This window comes from Geotrypetes seraphini, chromosome 6, assembly GCF_902459505.1.
Source record: "Geotrypetes seraphini chromosome 6, aGeoSer1.1, whole genome shotgun sequence".
NCBI classification, from domain to species: Eukaryota; Metazoa; Chordata; class Amphibia; order Gymnophiona; family Dermophiidae; genus Geotrypetes; species Geotrypetes seraphini.
The window spans coordinates 186,266,433-186,287,884 of NC_047089.1; the positions used below are offsets into that span (position 1 = coordinate 186,266,433).

General features: G+C 45.7%; 1 protein-coding gene across 2 annotated transcripts in view; it reads right to left on the reverse strand.

Annotated features, from left to right (window-relative positions):
• Positions 1-408: 408 nt before the first annotated feature.
• LOC117362448 (peptidyl-prolyl cis-trans isomerase-like) overlaps positions 409-21,452 on the reverse strand; it is a 73,418-nt gene continuing 52,374 nt past the window's right edge. For both annotated transcript variants that reach the window (XM_033948825.1, XM_033948827.1), the window contains exons 3-5: positions 8,714-8,802; positions 3,613-3,785; positions 409-738 (exon numbers count right to left, since the gene is read on the reverse strand). In XM_033948825.1, coding sequence (XP_033804716.1) covers positions 606-738; positions 3,613-3,785; positions 8,714-8,802 — 395 coding nt within the window. In that variant the 3' untranslated portion in view covers positions 409-605. The remainder of the gene's footprint in view (positions 739-3,612; positions 3,786-8,713; positions 8,803-21,452) is intronic.

A 21,452-nucleotide genomic window follows, 5' to 3' on the forward strand; every position in this document is an offset into this window, starting at 1 on the left:
TCATGGTAGGCTCTAATGCTCATATCCAGGGCTTTTTTGAAGGAGTGCTAGGGGTAACACTGAGTACCGGCATCTTTTCCATTGCTTGATAAAAATGACCCAAGGTCCCCAAATATTTATAAAGAGATCAGGTTCTGCACATTATCAGGATGCCAGGGAAAAGAAGTGGTCTGCACTTTGGGCATTTTTGTAACATTTTTTAATACATTACTGAAGAATTTGTAGGTCTTATTTTCATGTGTGTTATTACATTTTCGTATGTGTTATAGTGGCAAAATAAATAGCTTGGTATGTCATCTTATCCCATCAAGCTCCTTTGTATAAATAAAGTGTGTTTGGATATATGTCAAGCTTTACTTGACCAGGACCCAGTGATAAGTGCAATTATGAAAGAAGGTAGAAACCAGCCCATGGTTGGATTATTTTTATTCTCTCATCTTAAACTTAACTCTGCAGTCTGCATGGACTCATAAGGATATGAAGAGAACATAGAATGCTACTATTACAGCAGCAACTGAGGAGTACAGATTTCAGGGAGACTAGAATTAGACTATTATTTTCTGCCAGCTACAGAAGGAATGATTGCAGTGCTTAAGACAATGCCATTACAGTACTCCACAGTTAGCAATGACTAGTTTTTTGCTAGTCTTGCCACTGCTTGATCCATAAGTCTCCATTTTTTTGACGATATCCAATCCTTCCACAACACAGCCGAACACCACATGCTTTCCATCCAACCTAAAAGGGAAATAAAGTGTTAAGATAACTAGGCATTAAAGCCATCTATAAAACTCAATTTAGTGGAATACAGAGCTGAATTTAGGAAAGTTATAGCTTACATGGAAACCCCTTAATTTTAGGGTTTCACTCAACCTCAATGATGTTACTTGGCTTTCCATTAAAAAAAAAAAACCTCCACTAAAAAAAAAGATTGTATGATTTTCCTCTGGTGGCTTACTATGGTTAGATGGATGGACTTACATCTGTTGCCAATATGGCAGGTTACAAATCTCTAATTACTTATACATAAGTTTTCAAAATATATTTTTTGTCCTTGGCACAGTTATGATCCTAAACATATATGTTTCTTGAACAAGGACAACTTGTTTATGCAAGAGAAAGCTTTTGTCTTTAAGATGCTACATAAAAACCATGCAGATCGTCATCAGAGTTTCAATATAGTATTAAAAATTACAATTTATCAAAAAGTATACAAGCTGAATATTCAAAAAAAATAACCAACAAATATTCAGAATAAAGCTGCTAATAGTGGAAGGAAACAGGCTGAAAGGCAATTAACTAACATGGAGAAAAAGACCTCAGTGTTTCAAGGAAACAACCAAGAAACTATATGTTCAGTTATAAACTGCCATACAAAACACATCCCAGGTCAAAAAACTCCATGGAAAAGATTCATAAAGATACAGTTTAAAATACACAAGTTAAACTGCAAAAAAACAGCAAAAAACTATAAAAACTTGCACATATCTCCCATTCATCTCCCACAAGCAGTGGAAATAAATATCCGTTGCTCCAATACGGAACCAGACACACTTTTCAAAGAATACTGAGTTCATTCTTTGAAAAGTGTGTCTGGTTCCGTATTGGAGCAACGGATATTTATTTCCACTGCTTGTGGGAGATGAATGGGAGATATGTGCAAGTTTTTACAGTTTTTTGCTGTTTTTTTGCAGTTTAACTTGTGTATTTTAAACTGTATCTTTATGAATCTTTTCCATGGAGTTTTTTGACCTGGGATGTGTTTTGTATGGCAGTTTATAACTGAACATATAGTTTCTTGGTTGTTTTCTTGAAACACTGAGGTCTTTTTCTCCATGTTAGTTATTTGCCTTTCAGCCTGTTTCCTTCCACTATTAGCAGCTTTATTCTGAATATTTGTTGGTTATTTTTTTGATTAAAAATTACAAATCATAATTCCTATATTTTTGTCTAGACCAGTGGTTGGCAAACCGTGGCTCTTTAGTCACTTGAATGCGGCTTGTCTAGAGCAGGTGTGTCCAACCTGCTTCCCTTCCTTGTAAAGAGGACGCTGAAGCGCCGGGCTGACCAACCTCAATTCTGACATTGGAGAGGAAGTTCTGGGCCAGCCAATCGCTGCCTGGCTGGCCCAGAACTTCCTCTCAGACGTTAGAATTGACGTTGGGGTGGGAAGGGTGGTCGGCCCGGCGCTTCAGCGTCCTATTTATGGGGAAGGGAAGCAGGGAGAGCTCAGAACTCGGCAGTGGCCTGTTCCCCAATGGCGGTGACGGCCTGTTCCCCAATGGCAGTGGCTTGGGGGAGGGCACAGAGAGAGAAAGACAGGGGAGAGCGAGAGCGAAAAAAAAGAAGGGGGCAGGGTAAAAGAAAGAAAAAATTTGGGGAGGGAATGAGGTCTGGAGGAGAGGAAGCATACAGGAGGCTGAAAGAAGGGAAGAAATATTAGATGCACAGTCAGAAGAATAAAGTGCAACCAGAGACTGATGAAATTACCAGACAAAGGTAGGAAAAATTATTTTCAATTTAGTGATCAAAATGTGTCCATTTTGAGAATTTATATCTGCTGTCTGTATTTTGCACTATGGCCCCCTTTTACTAAACCGCAATAGCGGTTTTTATGCAGGGAGCCTATGAGCATCGATAGCAGCGCAGGGCATTCAATGCAGCTTCCTGTGCTAAAAACCGCTATCGCGGTTTACTAAAAGGGGAGGGGATATATTTGTCTATTTTTGTATAGTTCTTACTGCGGTGACATTGCATAAAGTCATCTGCCTTGACCTCTTTGAAAATACGTGGAATATAAATGATAATTAACATTTTCTCTGTGTACAGTGTGCTTTGTGTTTTTTTTAAATTTTATTGTTAGTAGACCATTTTGACTTGGCCACAAAGGGAAGAGGGAGGGAGGGAGGATAGCTGCTGAAATACATCTAGTAATCTTTGCAGGCTTGACTGTGCAGGGAATTATTTTTGTAAAATCATGTTTTATTATGTGACTGGCATTAGACTTTAATTTCTATGAATGAATAGAATGAAAATGACATAAAATTGCTTGCTTGTTTCTATGTGTGTGCGCTGAAGGGAAGTGGAGAGAGAGTGGGCTGAGGACGCTGAAGAGAAATGGGGAAGAGAGAGTGGGGAGAAGACGCTGATTTATAAATTGACAATTGTACAGAATATTTCCTTTTATACTTTAATATAAGTTCAGTATAAAACTATTTGAGGCTTGTGTGGATGGGATCAGATGGTTTGTGGGGACGGGGACTGAGCTCGCAGGGACAGGATGGAGACAAATTTTTTCCCCATGTCATTCTCTAGGCTCTGCCACGAATCGATTTCAACTACATGCAGGTGAGCGGGGTGTCAGTCGGGTTGACGTAGCCGTCATAGCACAAGCGGGTGCGGGGTATGGCTCTCAAAAGAAATCTTAATCGTTGCTGATTTTTGGCTCTTAACCGTTGCTGATCTTTGGCTCTTTTGACTAATGAGTTTGCCTACCACTGGTCTAGTCCAACATATTCGCACAAACTAAACTGATCAATGAGAATGAACACTTATTGTAGTTTATATACATTAAGATCTATTTTTTCCATATATACAATACTGTCTACTTACCAAGGGGTTTGTACAGTACAAATAAAAAACTGGGAACCATTTGTGTTGGGGCCGGCATTTGCCATGGACAGGATTCCAGGGCCAGTATGTTTCAAAGTGAAATTCTCATCTGCAAACTTTGCTCCATAAATTGACTTGCCACCAGTTCCATTGTGGTTTGTGAAATCTCCACCCTGTACAAGAAAAAAATCATGTCACATTAAGTGCTCTTACGGTCAGCTTCCATACACTTCCTCCCCCCCCCCAAGTATCTTTATTAAATTTTAAAAAACAGATACATAACTGGCACTAACTTCGTAGCTACAGCAGACTTACTTATAGTTAATATTAGGTATTATAATTTTTAACAGCTAAACAGGGTCAAGTCTACTATTCCAATTAAAGCGTTCTAGCATTACAGGTAGCTCAAAAATTAGAAATGGAATTTCTGAATCCGGGCAACATCAAGAGATCAAAGTGTACTACGTACTGTCTTTCGGACTGAACATTAAATTTCTTTATCCTTAAAAAGTCACTACATAAACTATCTTAAATGATTAAAAAAATGTTTGCACAACAATGAGGAAAACCAATTTAAAAAAGAGCCACCATAAAGCAGTTATTTACCGTAACAGTTGTTATCCAGGGACAGCAGGCAGATATTCTCAACTGGTGGGTGACGTCACCGACGGATCCCCGCAGCGGACAACCTCGCAAGCAGACTTGCTTGAAGATCTTTGTAAGATCTTGCGAGTGCCTTCCCGCCCGAATCTCCTGTGAGGTACCTCAGTTCAGATAACTAGCTAAGAAGCCAACCAGGGGAGGAGGGTGGGTTGTGAGAATATCTGTCTGCTGTCCCTGGATAACAACTGTTACGGTAAGTAACTGTGCTTTATCCCAGGAAAAGCAGGCAGCATATTCTCAACAGGTGGGTGACCTCCAAGCTAAGCATGATGGGATGGAGGGAGAGTTGGCAAGTTAAGAAAAGAGATTTTGTAAAACAGACTGGCCAAAATGGCCATCCCTTCTAGAGAAAATATCCAAACAGTAATGAGAGGTGAATGTATGAACCGAGGACCAAGTGGCAGCCTTGCAGATTTCCTCAATAGGAGTTGATCCGAGGAAAGCTACAGACGCCGCCATAGCTCGAACTCTGTGGCCCGTGACTCGACCCTGCAGAGGGAGACCAGCTTGAGCATAGAAGAGATGCAAGCAGCCATCCAGTTGGGTATGGTTCGCTTCGAGACAGGATGCCCCAACTTATTTGGATCGAAGGAGATGAAAAGTTGTGGGGCTGTTCTGTGAGGTTGAGTGCATTGCAAGTAGAAAGCCAAGTCACGTTTACATTCCAAAGTATGGAGTGCCACTTCTCCAGGGTGAGAATGAGGCTCTGGAAAAAATACTGGAAGAACAATAGATTGATTAATGTGAAATTCTGAGACAACTTTAGGCAAGAATTTTGGATGAATATGGAGGACCACTTTGTTATGGTGGAAGACTGAAAGGTGGATACGCAACCAATGCTTGTAGCTCACTGACTCTTCGAGCAGACGTGAGGGCAATCAGGAACACCACTTTCCAAATAAGATGCTTGAGATGAGCCTTGTCAATTGGTTGAAATGGAGGCTTCATCAATTGAGCCAGGACGACATTGAGATCCCAGACCACTGGAGGTGGTTTGAGCGGTGGATTAACATTAAAAAGTCTTTTCATAAAGCGGGAAACCACAGGGTGTGCAAACAGAGGTTTCCCATCAAGAGGCTGATGAAAAGCAGCAATCGCACTGAGATGGACTCTGAGATGTAGACTGGAGTCCAAATTGTGATAAGTGAAGTAAATAATCCAAAACAGAAGCCAAGGAAGTACACATTGGTGTTCTCGCCAAATGGAGCCAAGCAGAAAATCTAGTCCATTTCTGATCGTAACACTGCCTAGTGGACAGCTTTCTGGAAGCTACCAAAATGTCCTGTACAGATTGAGAAAACTGTAGAGTCAGTTAGGTTGAAAGGTACCAAGCGGTTAAGTGTAGAGACGGCAGATTGGGATGAAGTAAGGACCCTCGACTGAGTAAGCAGAGGGAAAAACTGGTAGAAGCAGAGACTCCCTGGTGCTGAGTTGAAGTAGAAGGGAGTACCACGGTTGTCTGGGTCACCGAGGAGCTATCAGAATCATGGTGGCATATTCTTTCTTGAGTTTGACAAGAGTACTTGAGAATCAGAAGGAATGGAGGGAAGGCATAGAGAAACTGACCCGTCCAGTTCGGGAGGAAAGCATCTGCCTCGAGACGCTTGGGAGAGTATATCCGGGAGCAGAACTGAGGCAGCTTGTTGTTGAGGGGAGACACAAAGAGGTCTATCTGAGGGTCCCCCATTGCGCAAACACCTGACGTAGAGGCGAGGAATTGAGTGTTCATTCGTGAGGTTGCAGAAGATGACTCAGCTCTGAGAAAGATGTTTTGATGGATTGCCCAATCCCACAGCTTTAGAGCTTCTTGACAAAGGGAGTGAGATCCCGAACCTCCCTGTTTGTTGACGCAGTACATGGAGACTTGGTTGTCTGTTTGGACAAGGACTACCTGGTCGTGAAGAAGATGTTGAAAGGCTTTGAGAGCATTGAAAATCGCTCCAAGTTCCAACAGATTGATGTGACAAATACGGTCTGCGGGAGACCAATGGCCTTGGGTACGGAGACCGTCTAGATGGGATCCCCATGCATAGGTTGACAAGTCTGTTGTGAGAACCTTCTGATGAGGGAGTGTGTTACAGCAAACCTCTGGAAAGATTGGAAGAGAGCATCCACCAGTGGAGAGACTGCCTCAACAAAGGAGTTACTGTAATTTGTTGAGAAAGTAGATCGGTAGCTTGTTGCCACTGAGATGCCAGGGTCCACTGAGATAAGCGAAGGTGAAGTCTGGCAAAAGGAGTCACATGAACTGTAGAAGCCATGTGACTAAGGAGAATCATCATTTGTCTCGCTGAAATTGATGCGAGATGACAAAGGCGAATGAAAGCATCTTGGCGTGGTTGAGGCAGGAATGCTCTGAGCCAGACAGTGTCCAGAATGGCCCCGATGAACTGAAGAGACTGAGAAGGGTTCAAGTGGGATTTTGGAAAGTTGATTTCGAACCCCAGACATTGGAGGAACATAATAGTCTGTCAGGTCGCTGCAATAACCCTTTGTTGAGAGGGAGCTTTGATGAGCCAGTCGTCCAGGTATGGAAAAACTTGAAGATTCTGGGTACAGCGAGCTGCAGCCACTACCACCAGACACTTCGTGAAAACTCTGGGTGATGAGGCGAGTCCGAAAGGAAGAACTCTGCATTGTAAATGAAGATTCCTCACCCGAAATCTTAAATACTTGCGAGAGGCTGGATGAATCAGGATATGAGTGTAAGCCTCTTTGAGATCCAGAGAGCATAGCCAGTCTCCCTGATTCATCAGGGAATACAAAGTTGGTAAAGAAAGCATCCAAAAAACTTTGACTAGAAATTGGTTGAGGCCCTGAGGTACAGAATGAGTCGCAAGTCCCCTGTCTTCTTGGGACTAGAAAATAACAGGAATAAAAGCCCATGTCCCGTTGGATCAAGGGAACCTCCTTGACAGCTCGAAGGTGAAGAAGAGCCTGAGCTTCCTGAAGAAGGGAAGTTGCGACGAATTGGAAGGACACTCTCTTGGAGGGCGATCTGGAGGCACTTGAAGAAAGTGAAGTGAGTATCCCTTCCGAAGGATGGTGAGAACCCAGAGATCTGAGGTGATCATCTCCCACTGGTGATTAAGAATGGTGAAGGCGAACTCCTATGGGCAGAAGAGAAGTCTTATGGAGGGAGGTTGGTATGCTCAGACTGGGAATGTCAAAAAGACTGAGCTGGTTTAGCTGCAACAGGAGTCTGAGCTTTCTGCTGTCGTTGTTGCTGTGACGGTCGTCTAGGCGGAGGCCTGGAGAAAGCTGGCATCGTTTTTTGAGGATAACGACGTGGTGGCTGCTTGTATGGTCGAGCAGGAGTCTTAGGCTTCGGCTGAATCAAGGAAGCAAAAGAGCGCTCATGTTCAGAGGCGCGCTTTGTAGCAGCTTCAATGGAATCATCAAAAAGTTCATTTCCCTGGCAAGGCAAGTTTGCTAAACGGTCCTGCAAATTGGGATCCATATCAACAATGCGGAGCCAAGCGAGGCGACGCATGGCTACTGCAAAAGCAGAAATTCTGGAAGAGAGCTCAAAGGCATCATATGTGGCTTGCAGCATGAAGAATCGAAGTTGAGACAGAGTTTGAATAATCTGTTTGAATTCTGGAAGACACTGTTCCTCAAGAGCCGGGTAGAACTTAGGCATTAATTTGAGGAAGTGATTAAAATAAGCAGTGAAAGTATAGTTGTCATTGAGAATTCTGTTAGCCATCATAGAATTTGATATAGCCTATAGCCAAACTTGTCCATGGTACAGCCCTCTCTGCCTGGATGGACCGCAGCGTAGAGCTTAGATGGTTGAGCTTTCTTTAATGAAGATTCCACAACCAAGAATTTTAGCACGGCGTCTGCAAAGGGCTCGAGGTTGAAGGGTAGCACAGCACAAACAAATGTTAAGGCAATGTTCGGGACCCAGGCAAGCGATGCACCAACGATGAGGGTCGGTGAGTGAAAGTACCTTGCCGCACTGGCTACACTTTTTGAAACTGGTATATAGAAAAAAGAAAGGCCGACGAAAGAATGAGGTTCAGCGGCCAGGCCAAAAAGAAATAAAATTTTTTTGGGGTTAAAGAAAAGGAGAAAAAAAAAAAAGACACGCAGGCACAGCGACTGAGAAAAACAACAAAGCCGTGATGCGAGAAGGCAACGAAGTAGCTGCAGAGCTGAAGTGAAGAGGACTTCTCGGCTCTATGGAAAACGTTGAACTGAGGTACCACTCAGGCGGGAAGGCACTCGCGCATGCGCAGTGCAGCACTCGTAAGCTCTTACAAAGATCTTCAAGTAAATCTGCTTGTGAGGCTGTCCGATGCGGGGCTCCGTCGGTGATGTCACTCACCTGTTGAGAATATGCTGCCTGCTTGTCCTGGGATAACCAAAATTATATCAGTACTAGTACACTATAGCTGGCAGAGGATTGCCAAGTCACCCCATACTTCCTTACCTGGCACATAAAATCCTTGATTACTCTGTGGAAACAAGAACCTTTGTAACCAAAACCCTTCTCATGAGTACAAAGTTGCTTGAAGTTTTCTGCCAAATAAAAGTATATATAGTTAACAGCTGTTAATAAAATAAGTCACCTAATTTTAAAACCACAAGAAATTATGACTACCATCCTAATCCTTAACTATCTACACAGAACTACAGTACATTGTCTTGCAGAATTCTTCACACCCTTGTATACTTCACATTGCTGTCTAAAAATGCAATTCAAAATGTATTAAACTAGGAGTTTCACTGATTTACACAAAGCTATCAACATGAAAAAATGAAGTCTGAAGTGCCTAAGTTTTCACATCCCTTGACTCAATATTCTGGAACCCCCTTCTGCAGTAATAGTAGCTATGAGCCATTTAGAGTAAGTTTATCCACTCTGCAAAGGATGGTGCAGCTTTACCTATTAGCAGAATCAATCAAGTTTTCAGGCTGGTTTGACTAGGCCACTTGGACATTTTCATCATCTTGCTGAGCCATTCTGCATCTATTTTTCCTTCCATCTTCACATCTCCCTGTCCCTGCTGCCTCCACTACACTATAATTTAGGAATGTGTTAGTGTATATATATAAAAGGGGTACAAAGCCTACCTTTGGGACTTTAGAGAATTTATTCACAATGTGATATACCGCTATGTGATGGGGTATATACGCCCATCACCGAAATCACCCGGCAGGGGAGACAGAGGAGCAATACAAGAGAACCTTCTGGATATAGGCTCTTCCCATAAGGTCAAACTGGAAAGTCTCCTTTGCATAGCCTTTTCACATGACAATGCTGTAGAACAGTGTTTTTCAACCTTTTTTGGGCAAAGGCACACTTGTTTCATGAAAAAAATCACGAGGCACACCACCATTAGAAAATGTTAAAAAATTTAACTCTGTGCCTATATTGACTATATATAAAGTAATTCACTTGAGTGCCACCGCCGCCATCGGGAACAGGCCGGCGCCAAGTTCTCCCTGCTTCTCTTCCCCGCAGGGCCGACCAACTCTCGCCACCCGTCGTCAATTCTAACGTCGGAGAGGACGTTCTAGGCCAGCCAGGCAGCGATTGGCTGGCCCAGAACGTCCTCTCCGACGTCAGAATTGACGCGAGTGGCGAGAGTTGGCCGGCCCCACAGGGAAAAGCAGGGAGAACTTGGCGCCGGCCTGTTCCCGATGGCGGCGGTGGCACTCAAGTGGCTAAAGAGCCACAGTTTGCCGGCCTAGGGACAACACTGGAGGGTGGCCAGCTGTGCACCCCCTTGGGACGTAAACCCGGGGTGGGGCAGACCGCCCCCCCCACCCTGGTATGCTACTATCTGTACCTCACTCCCTCCCTATGACCAAAAATTCTTTCTTCTATTCCCCGTGTACACAACCATCTCTTTCCCTCCCTTCCTCTCTCCAAAATCCATGCCTTCTGTGTCCAAACACTCATTCCCTCCCCCACCTCAGCATCTCTTTCCCTCCCTTCTTTTCTCCCAAGTCTATTTCTTCTGTGTCCAAAAACGCATTCCCTCCCCCACCTCAGCATCTCTTTCCCTCCCTTCCTCTCTCCCAAGTCCATGCCTTCTGTGTCCAAAAACCCATTCCCTCCCCCACCTCAGCATCTCTTTCCCTCCCTTCCTCTCTCCCAAGTTCATGCCTTGTGTCCAAAACACACTCCCTCCCCCCTTTTGTGTTCCATGTTTGCCTCCCAGCCCATCTTTGCAACTTTCTCAGCAAAACGAAGCTCAAGCCGCGAGGCTTGTCTTCTGCTTCCTGCCTGCCCTGCCGCGCACAAATAGCCGAACGGAAGTATTCTCCGACGTCAGCGCTGACGTCGGAGGGCAGGCTTTGCTTAAGCCCTCCCTCCGAAGTCAGCGCTGACATCGGGGAACGCTTGCGATCGGCTATATGTTAGCTGCAGGGCAGGCAGGAACAGAAGACGAGCCTCGCGGCTCGAGATGTATTGAACTCCGCGGGTCCCCCGTCCAGCTCTCTCCTGTCCACGTGGGGCGGACCGCCCCTCTCCCTAGACTGTGGCCTAGGACCCTGGGGGAGCCCGGGCTCCCTGTCAGCTCCGGGCCCCTGAATGCAGGACTGGTGGTACTGCCCTGATGGCGGCCCTGACCGTACGGCACACCAGGCAACATCTCACGGCACACTAGTGTGCCGCGGAACAGCAGTTGAAAAACACTGCTGTAGAAAACCCACCTAAAGAAGAGGGGATCTAGTCCGACTCTGGAGTGCACTGTAAAACCAGATGATTCATCACAGATTTTGTGTGGGATGAACAAAAGATGAGAAAGATCACTTCACTTTAATAGGATCCTTTCCCACAAGACCTCTGAGCCCAGAAAGACTAGTGAGGAGTTATTAGCAAAAAGAATTCCCATGCTGACCAGGGGGGGGGGGGGATGCATGCTGGCTTGCGCCTAACATCCAGTAAACCTTAACTTGTGTGGCCAGAGCATGGCCAAGGGCAAGCGACCAGTGGTAGCCAGAGCAGCTGGTGATGACCAGGACCTAGAAGACTACTAGATGGGCTGAAGACTCAGTAGACTAATAGATGGGCTATTTGGCCTTTATCTGCCATCATTGTTTCTATGGGAGATCTGGAAACTGGCAGAACCAGAGAAAAATCACTTCACTCACTAATAAGGGATGAAGAGTTCTTAGTTGTGGAGTCTACCCTAAGCCTTTGGACAATAAATTATGGAGTCACACTCCATATCTGTTTTGCTTCAGAAATACTTAGCTCAAGAGGGAAGTGACTGCACACAAACAGCAGAGACGTTGGTGCTTTGCCAGTGCAGAATTTTTATTCTCTAACAAGAGGATGAACTTCAAACCAGGAAAAGCCATGTCTGGGGGACATGAAACTTTCCTCTTCCCATAATGTTGTCATAACAGTGCCTAATATCCAAAGGAGACGAGCAATGCCCACTTGCACATACACATTCCCAACTGTTTGGCAATAATTTAAAATCTCAAATTATCTGAATTGAGCACAGATGCTTGGACATTTTTGGCTATTTGGCTGCTTCAGTGAAATGGAGGTCAGGGGATAAAGATGGGCAGAAAACTATACAAAGGTCATATCCACTTCAGAACTCCCCACCCTGGCCCTTCATGAACAATCAGAATTAAAGACAGCCTCCAAATACAGGTGTCAAAGTAGCCAACTAAGCAGAAGGAAGAACAGGATTATTGGAGAGAAGCTGCAACTAAACAAAACAAATGTGAGGAAGGAGAAGACTAGGTGCCTCTGGGAAAGGTCCTTTGTGTAATCCACATTAAGTTGGTGGCGATGAAAATGGTGATGAAGTTATAGGGAAATACTTGTAAAACCAATAAGAGGAAATTTTTTTTCACTCAGAGAATAGTTAAGCTCTGGAACCCATTGCCAGAGGTTGTGATAACAGTGGATAGCTGGTTTTAAGAAAGGTTTGGACAAGTTCTTGGAGGAAACATCCACAGTCTTATTGAGAAAGACATGGGGGAAGCCACTACTTGCCCTGGATCAGTAGCATGGAATATTGCTACTCCTTGGGTTTTGGATCTCATAGAAAACTGGGCAAAATGGTCTGTTTACCTTAAAGGTCTTTATGGCAATTTTTGGAAACCAAAAGATAGTCTTCAAATCTGATCTCATAGTAAACTGTGGAGTCAAGACTTGGCTCTCGCTTGAATATTTCTATAACTTTTTTGCACTGAATGTGCAGTTTTGTGTAGATCAGGTGCAACTAACATTTTAAAATGTTAGTATGGACAGCAGAAAAATGTACAAGAGGAAAAATGTCTTTACCTATTAATTTCCTTTCCTTTAGTCACAGCAGAGACCATCTACCAGCAGGTAGAGATAAAAGGCACTAAACTGAACTCTATCACACAGTATGTTATGTTCCTTGTTCAGCCAGTATCGCTAATCAAAAGGACAATTAATGAAAATGATAGAAGCAGAACTGCTTCCTCACAAGTACTAGATATGAATCTGAACCTGACGCTGCCAGAAGGCCAAACACCTAAGGAAGAAAATTAAATAAGAGAGGGAGTAACTCTTGATTCATCTGCTGTGACTAAAAAAGAAAATCATCATCAGGTAAGAATTTTTCCTTCATCAGCAGATGAATCCAGACTTGTGGGATGTAGCAAAGCAGTCCTCATTAGGGTGAGATAGTGAATGTTAAGAAGAGAAGCCAATGTCACAAAGTAGGCTAGCAACCTAGCCACCACTCAAGGTTGAGAACTAGTGAAACTAGTGGCTGCATGTTCTGAAGGAAGATATCCTTTGTCCATATTTGAGGACTAAAGTTTAGAACAGAAAGAAGCTGACCACATAGCTGTGGGTAATCAGCCAAATAGCAGCATGATAGCTACAGAAAGGAACCAGCGAGCCACAACTGAGCAATGAAGTGAAGCCCAAGCTCAAGCGAAGAGATATGAACCATCAATCGCTATGAAACTGAACTCCAAATCCAATATTGCAAGAGCAGAAACAATATTAGCAACAGGGCAAACTATTACCTGTAGAGAAGTCTCGGCCTACTCTCAGCAATGGAACCATACACCTACACAGAGCTGAGCTGCACTCAGCAGACCGAGCCCGAGTTGTGTTTTATATTCTAAACTAGAGCTGAACCCCGCACCAGGTATGAAGACATGCCCCTCCATTAGAGAAAGAGCTAAAAGAGGATTCCCAACCTGAGAGAAGATGCAAGACCTCAGCAGAAAAATGCTACACCCAACATCAAAGATGAAACCATCTTCAAGTTAAAGATGGTACATGCTCTCCATAACGCAATGAAGCGGCACTCCCAACCACAAAGCTATGTTCATAGATATATGAAGCTGTGCTTTGCCTATAGAGGAATGCAGATTGTACACAGATATGAAGGTGTGTACTATAGGCCAAGAAAGGCTGAGCATGAGATGCCAAGATTCACAAGCAGCAATGAAATTGTGCACAACATATGGAAGTGACTCTGGACTCCACATGCAAGAAGTTATGCTCCACATACCAAGAGGGATCTGTGCTCTACATCTAGAGGGAAAGTAGAACTTAAGCAGGAAGGCAGTGCTGGACATGCAGAGATTAAGCTGAGCAACACACACACAGATGAAGTGGCATTCTTCCTACAGTGATGGAATTGCGCTCTACATTCAGCAATAAGAGCTGCTTCCACTGACAGAGATGAAGATGAGCTGCTCATTCTAAGACAGAGAAGTGCTTCACAATCAGAACCAGAAAAATACTTGACATCCTAATTTTTTAAAAAAATGTTAGCACTACACCCAGAGAAGAAGCTGTATCCGCCAATCCAGCAATTGACTTCGACCTTCACCAAGATAAGGAATTGCGCTCAATATGAAGAGGCAATATTGAGCTTGACAAACCAAGCAAAAATTATGCTCAACATCCCAAAGATTAGGTTTTTACCTTGGCAATCTTTTTTCTTGTAGAGGCACATCAGTTGAATTAGTGGGTAGTCACCCTCAAAACAGTTTGTCTTTCAGAAGATGGCAATAATTTTCTTCGGCTTCACCTCCTACCTCAGTCCCTTAGTTTGTACCAAAGTAAATCGAATAGCACAATAATAAAGAATACACAAAAAGGAAACATTTACTTGTGCTTGAAAGCACACAAGATCTATGAGCTGTACCTTAAGAGGAGACTGCTAGCCCCTTTTCTAGGCCATCCTGAAGGAACATCAGTCATACTGCCACTGGTGCTTGGAAGGGTTCCACACTTCTATTGTCACACCAGCCACAAAACAGCTTCCAAGCCTTTACATAGGCAGTAACAGTTATTCGTTTCTTGGAAATTAGAAGAATCACAATAACCATATCCTAATAGCCCCTCAACTTTAATGCCGCTCAGACTCTCCAGGGCAATCAGGCCCTGTGAAAGAAGAGTCAAATGAAGAGTAAGCCTGAAGCTCCTGTCCCTCTTCAGCTGCATTAGATCTGCATACCATGGCCGCCACAGTCAATCTGAAGCGACCAGGTTCACGAGACCTGGTTAAGTCACTATCCTTCGAATAACCCAGCCTATCATCAGCCAAAGAGGAAACACATACAGCACACCTGCATCCGGCCTCCTCTGTACTAATGCGTCCATGATGGTGCTTCCGGGCTTGTAATCTGGCTAAAAACCTCAGCCTTTTTGTTGGTCACCGTCGCAATTAGATAGAATGCTGGACATCCACATCGATGCAGGACGTCCACATCGATGCAGCATAGTGTCAAATGCTCTTTGTGACTGAATCCATTCTCCAGAGTCCAGGGTCTGCTGACTCATGTAGTTGGCCTGAACATTGTTTACCCTACCACATGAGTGGCTAAGAGCTTCTGCCCACTGAAACAGTTTAAGTGGCCTTCCAGTTTCAAGGGAGTGCTCTTGGTGCCTCCTTGCCTCTTGACATAGGCCAATGCTGTGGCATTGTCAGAAAAGACTTAGAAACATAGAAACATGACGGAAGATAAAGACCAAAAGGCCCATCTAGTCTGCCCATCCACAGTAACCATAATCACCTACTCTGAGAGATCTCACATGTCTATCCCAGGCCCTTTTGAATTCAGACACAATCTCTGTTTCCACCACCTCTTCCACTGTTCCACGCCATCTACCACCCTTTCTGCAAAAAAGTATTTCCTCAGATTACTCCAGAGCCTATCACCTCTTAACATCATCCTATGCCCTCTCATTGCAGAGTTTCCACGTGAGCGGACTGCTGGGCATGAGGGACCACTGGTCTGACCCAGCAGCAGCAATACTTATGTTCTTGTTCTTAAATAAGACTCGACTCATTCACATTTATATAATGTAGGTATTTAAATGTCTATCATATCTCCCCTCTCCCCCGCCTTTCCTCCAAAGTATAAAGATTGTGATCTTTAAGTCTGTCCCCATATGCCTTATCACGAAAACCACACACCATTTTAGTAGCCTTCCTCTGGACCGACTCCATCCAACCCAGTCAAAGAAATTAATCAGATTTCTCTGACAAGACCTACCTCTAGTGAATCCATGTTTCTAGTCCTGTAATCTACAGGATTCCATAAACTGGACCATTCAGCACATTTACTTACTGTAACAGGTGTTATCCTGGGACCACAGGCAGATATTCTCAACATGTGGGTGACGTCACCGATGGAGCCCCCTAGCGGACGTTTTTCGCAAGCAAACTTGCTTGAAGACCTTCAAGCTTGCGATTGGCCCACGCGTGCCCCTCCCGCCCGACCTAGAGCATGCGTCTCTTCAGCGTGGCCTCAGTTCAGATAGCTAGCAAAGAAGCCAACCACAGGGAGGTGGGTAGTTTGCGAGAATATCTGCTAGCTGTCCCTGGATAACACCTGTTACGGAAAGTACTGTGCTTTATTCCAGGACAAGCAGGCAGCATATTCTCAACATGTGGGAGACCTCCAAGCTAGCCAGAATAGGATGAGGGAGAGTTGGCAAATTAGGAGAATAGATGTTGCAAAACGGACTGGCCAAAATGGCCGTCACGCCTGGAGAAAGCATCCAGACAGTAGTGAGAGGTGAATGTATGAACCGAGGACCAAGTGGCAGCCTTACAGATTTCCTCAATGGAAGTTGAGCGGAGGAAAGCAACAGACGTCCCCATCGCTCTAACTTTTTGGCCTGCGACTCGACCCGGCAGGGAGAGACCAGCCTGAGTGTAACAGAAATACATACGGCCAACCAGTTAGAAATGGTCTGCTTAGAGACAGAGCGACCCAAGCGATTAGGATCGAAAGAGAGGAACAGCTGGGGAGCCGAACGATGAGGAGTAGTGCGCTTCAAGTAGAAGGCCAGCACACGCTTACAATCAAGAGAATGCAGGGCCACTTCTCCGGGGTGAGAATGGGGCTTTGGGAAAAACACAGGAAGAAAAATGGATTGGTTGATGTGAAACTCAGAGACAACCTTAGGCAAGAACTTAGGATGGGTATGGAGAACCACCTTATCATGATGGAAGACAGTGAAAGGCGGGTCCGCTACCAAGGCTTGAAGCTCACTGACCTGACGGGCAGAAGTGAGAGCGATAAGAAACACAACCTTCCAAGTAAGATACTTCAAGTGAGCCCGTGCTAGTGGCTCGAACGGGGGTTTCATCAAACGAACAAGGACCACGTTAAGATCCCAAACCACAGGAGGAGGTTTAAAGGACGGATGAATGTGGAAAAGGCCTTTCCTAAAGCGGGAAACCACAGGATGAACTGAGATAGGCTTCCCGTCAATCGGCTGATGAAAAGCAGTAATGGCACTACGGTGGACTCGAACCGAAGAGTACTTGAGTCCAGTGTCAGACAAGTGCAACAGATAATCCAGGACAGCAGACAAGGAGGCAGAGATCGGCTACAGCTGTCGAGTAGCACACCAGGAAGAAAAGCAGGTCCACTTCTGAAGATAACATTGGCGAGTGGACTCCTTCCAAGATGCCTTCAGGACATCCAGCACAGGTTGGGAGAACTGGAACGAGGACATTAAGTCTCAAGGAACCAAACCGTCAATTGCAGAGACTGTAGGTTGGGATGAAGAAGAGAACCTTGACTCTGCATAAGCAGAGAAGGAAAAACAGGCAGAAGAAGGGGCTCCCTGGAACCGAGTTGTAACAGAAGGGAGAACCATGGCTGGAGGGGCCACCGAGGAGCTATCAGAATCATGGTGGCACGCGTGGATTTGAGCCTGACGAGAGTCTTCAGAATCAGAGAGAACGCATACAGAAACAGGTCCATCCAATCCAGCAGAAAAGCATCCGCCTTGAGCCTGAGAGGGGTGTAAACCCAGGAGCAGAAGCGGGGCAACTGGTGATTGAGGGGGGATGAGAACAGATAGACATCCAGAGTCCCCCAACGAGCAAACACCTGACGCAGAGTCAAGGAATGGATGGACCACTCGTGAGGCTGCAAAAGACTCCTCAACTTGTCCACCAGACAATTGTGCCTGCCCTAAATGTAGACCACAAGAAGGAAAATGTTATGGCGGATCCCAGATGATAGAAAGCATCCAACTGTCGGTGGTAAGATTTTCCCTCTGCGAGTAGAAATGATGGAGACGCCCCCCGATGGGGAGGGGAGAAGTCTCCAGAAGGAAGGGAGCCCGAAGGCTCATACCGGAATTGTCAAAAAGACGGCCCAGGCTTTGCCGAAGCCGGCGGCTGGGCCTTAGTTTGCCGTTGCTGCGGTTGTTGAGGCCGCTTTGAAGGAGGCCGAGAGAAAGCAGGATTAGATTTTTGCGGATACCTCCGGAGAGGGATTTTGTATTGCCAAGCCAGAGGGGTCTTCGGCTTAAGTCGCACCAGAGAGGCAAAGGACCTTTCGTGTTCCAAGATGCGCTTAGTAGCCACCTCTATGGAATCATCAAATAGCTCATTACCCACACAAGGGAGATTGGCTAGATGATCCTGGAGATTCGGGTCCATATCCACAATTCTGAGCCAAGCGAGGTGATACATGGCGATTGCAAAAGCCGTGACCGTCGAGGACAACTCGAAGGTGTCATAGGCCGCCTGAAACATATAGACACGGAGCTGGGAGAGAATCTCCTCGAGGAGACTAAACTCCTGACGACGAGACTCCAGCATGTCTACCTGGAACGAGTGGAGGGCTTCCATACAGAACCGGAGATAGGACATGAAGATGGTTATAGTCGAGGACACGGTTCGCCATCATTGAGTTTTGATAAAAACGGCGACCAAACTTGTCCATCGTACGTCCCTCCCGGCCTGGAGGGACGGCTGCATATACTTTTAAGGGGTTGGATTTCTACAAAGAAGATTCAACCACCAAGGATTGGTGAGAAAGCTGAGAACTTTCGAACCCCTGACCGGAATCGTCCAGTTAACGGGACTCCGATTTGGAGGGAATAGCCGGGACCGCATAAGGGGTCTCCAGGTTCCGGAGATATGTTTGCTGGAGAACCTGGTGCAATGGCAAGCGCAGCGCCTCAAGGGGCGGAAGAGCAACACCCATTTCCACCAGGAATTCCTGGATATAACTCTTTACAACTCCCTTTCACTTCAGTCAGCTATATATATTTTGTTTCCCCATCCATTCTGTGTATTTACCCTTATTGATCCCTCCTTTCCTATTATAAATTGTATTTCTTCCCCCTCTTTCCCAATGTTTCCTGTCCAAATTTGTCTAGTTTGTTTTAAAATGATTTTTAGATTTTATTATATTATTGTTAATTTTTATTATGTATTTTCTGTAAATGTAAATCGCTTAGTAGTTACGATAGGCGATTAATCAAATATTGAATAAAACTTGAAACTTGACTCAGACTGAAGGTCCAGGTTCAAGGCCCTGCCCATGTCAGAGATGAAACAAGTGAAGGAGGAGTTTCAAGAAGACTCCTGAGGAGATCCCGAGCGAGATCTTGGGGCAGCAGAAAACGAGGGAGAAATTTCCCTCAAATAGCATGCCAGAGCCTCGGAGTCCCGTGAATGGGAAATCGAGGAGGCTCAACTAAAGCGCCTCGGGGGCGTCTAAGAATGACCCTGCATAAGGTGGGTCGGGGAGGACCCCAGAGTCTGAGGAACCATCTTGTGGAGCCCTGAAGATGGGACAAAAGAAAATTCCTCCACCGGTTTCGAAGAAGACCCCAGAGAGGCGGTCATCCGCTTCGAGGGGGACTGCACAGTAGAGTCCAATTCAAGAACAAGGGTGTGCCTGGAAGGTTTTATGGTTGGAGACCTGCCCCAAAGGGGCAGAGAAGCCCGCAGCTTTTTAGGAGGGGCAAACCTCGGCAAAGTAGCGGATGAGAAGCGGGTCCCTGTCATGGGCCCCTGGAAAGTCACAGGCCCTGACTCCGGAGACAAAGAATTGCTCGAGGGAATCTTGCAAGTCTTGCGGGCACAGCCCCGAGACACAAGAGAAGGACACTCAGGCTGGTCATATCGTGGCTTGGTCGAGACCAAGGTCAGAGACATCGAGGACGGGACCAGTTGGCTCACCACCGAGGAAAGCTGTGAGTTAAGGTTAGCCTTAAGCATGTCCTCAAACATAGGCACCGAGACCAAAGGATGTGGGGTCACAGGTGCAGCAGTGCGCTCCTTCGGGAGCGACCTCGAGGAAGAGTATTCCCTATGGGAGGAGCCACGCTTAGAATGAGGTCTTGAAGATGCCGATTAGGCGGCACTTGCATGAGACTCAGAGGTAGGCTTCTTTGCCGGCACACCTGTGGAGGAAAGAGGAGACTTACCCAAGGCTAGAGCCTTGGAGGTCGAGGGGATTTCGAGACCGAGGATTTTGACGCCAGTCCCTAAGGATCCATCGGGCCAAAAAGTTGAAGAATATTGGCCACCCTCCGAAGAGCCCGTGGTTGCAAAGTCGCACAACGCGGACACGACTCAGCACGGTGCTCCGCACCCAGGCACTCCACACACCAACAATGAGGATCGGTGATAGAGATAACACTGTTATACTTAGTGCAGTGCTTGAACCCGGTGCGAGGCCCGGACATAAAGCACAGTTACTTACCGTAACAGGTGTTATCCAGGGACAGCAGGCATATATTCTCACATGTGGGTGACGTCATCTACGGAGCCCCGACGCGGACAGCTTTTCAAGCAAACTTGATTGAAGATTCAAGTTTGCTGTGCTGCACCACGCATGTGTGCCTTCCTGCTCCACTAGAGGGCGCATCCCCTCCTCGTGGTCTCCAGTTCACATAACCAGCAAAGAAGCCAACCTCAGGGAGGAGGGCGGGTTGTGAGAATATATGCCTGCTGTCCCTGGATAAAGCACAGTTACTTACCGTAACAGGTGTTATCCAGGGATAGCAGGCAGATATTCTTGACTGATGGGTGACGGCACCGACGGAGCCCCGGTACGGACAATTTTAGAGTGATTGCACTCTAAGAACTTAGAAAGTTCTAGCTAGGCCGCACCACGCGTGCGCGAGTGCCTTCCCGCCCAACGGAGGCGCGCGGTCCCCAGTTAGGATAAGCCAGCTAAGAAGCCAACCCGGGGAGGTGGGAGGGACGCAAGAATATCTGCCTACTGTCCCTGGATAACACCTGTTACGGTAAGTAACTTTGCTTTATCCCAGGACAAGCAGGCAGCAAATGGGGGGATTAGTATTAGAGGGAAGTAACCTTGAAAGAGATTTGGGTGTACTGGTGGATACAACAATGAAGTCAACGACGCAATGCGCAGCAGCCGCGAAGAAGGCGAACAGAATGTTGGGTATTATTAAAAATGGTATTACGACCAGAACAAAAGAAGTCATCCTGCCGTTGTATCGGGCAATGGTGCGCCCGCACCTGGAGTACTGTGTTCAGTATTGGTCACCGCACCTTAAGAAGGATATGGCAATACTTGAGAGGGTCCAGAGGAGAGCGACACGAATGATTAAGGGCATGGAAAACCTTTCATACACTGAAAGATTGGAGAAGCTGGAGCTCTTCTCCCTGGAAAAGCGGAGACTCAGAGGAGACATGATAGAGACCTACAAGATCATGAAGGGCATAGAGAAAGTGGAAAGAGACAGATTCTTCAAACTTTCAAAACATAAAAGAACAAGAGGGCATTCGGAAAAATTAGAAGGGGATAGATTCAAAACAAATGCTAGGAAGTTTTTCTTTACTCAGCGGGTGGTGGACACCTGGAATGCGCTTCCAGAAGATGTAATAGGGCAGAGTACGGTACTGGGGTTTAAGAAAGGATTGGACAATTTCCTGTTGGAAAAGGGGATAGAGGGGTATAGATAG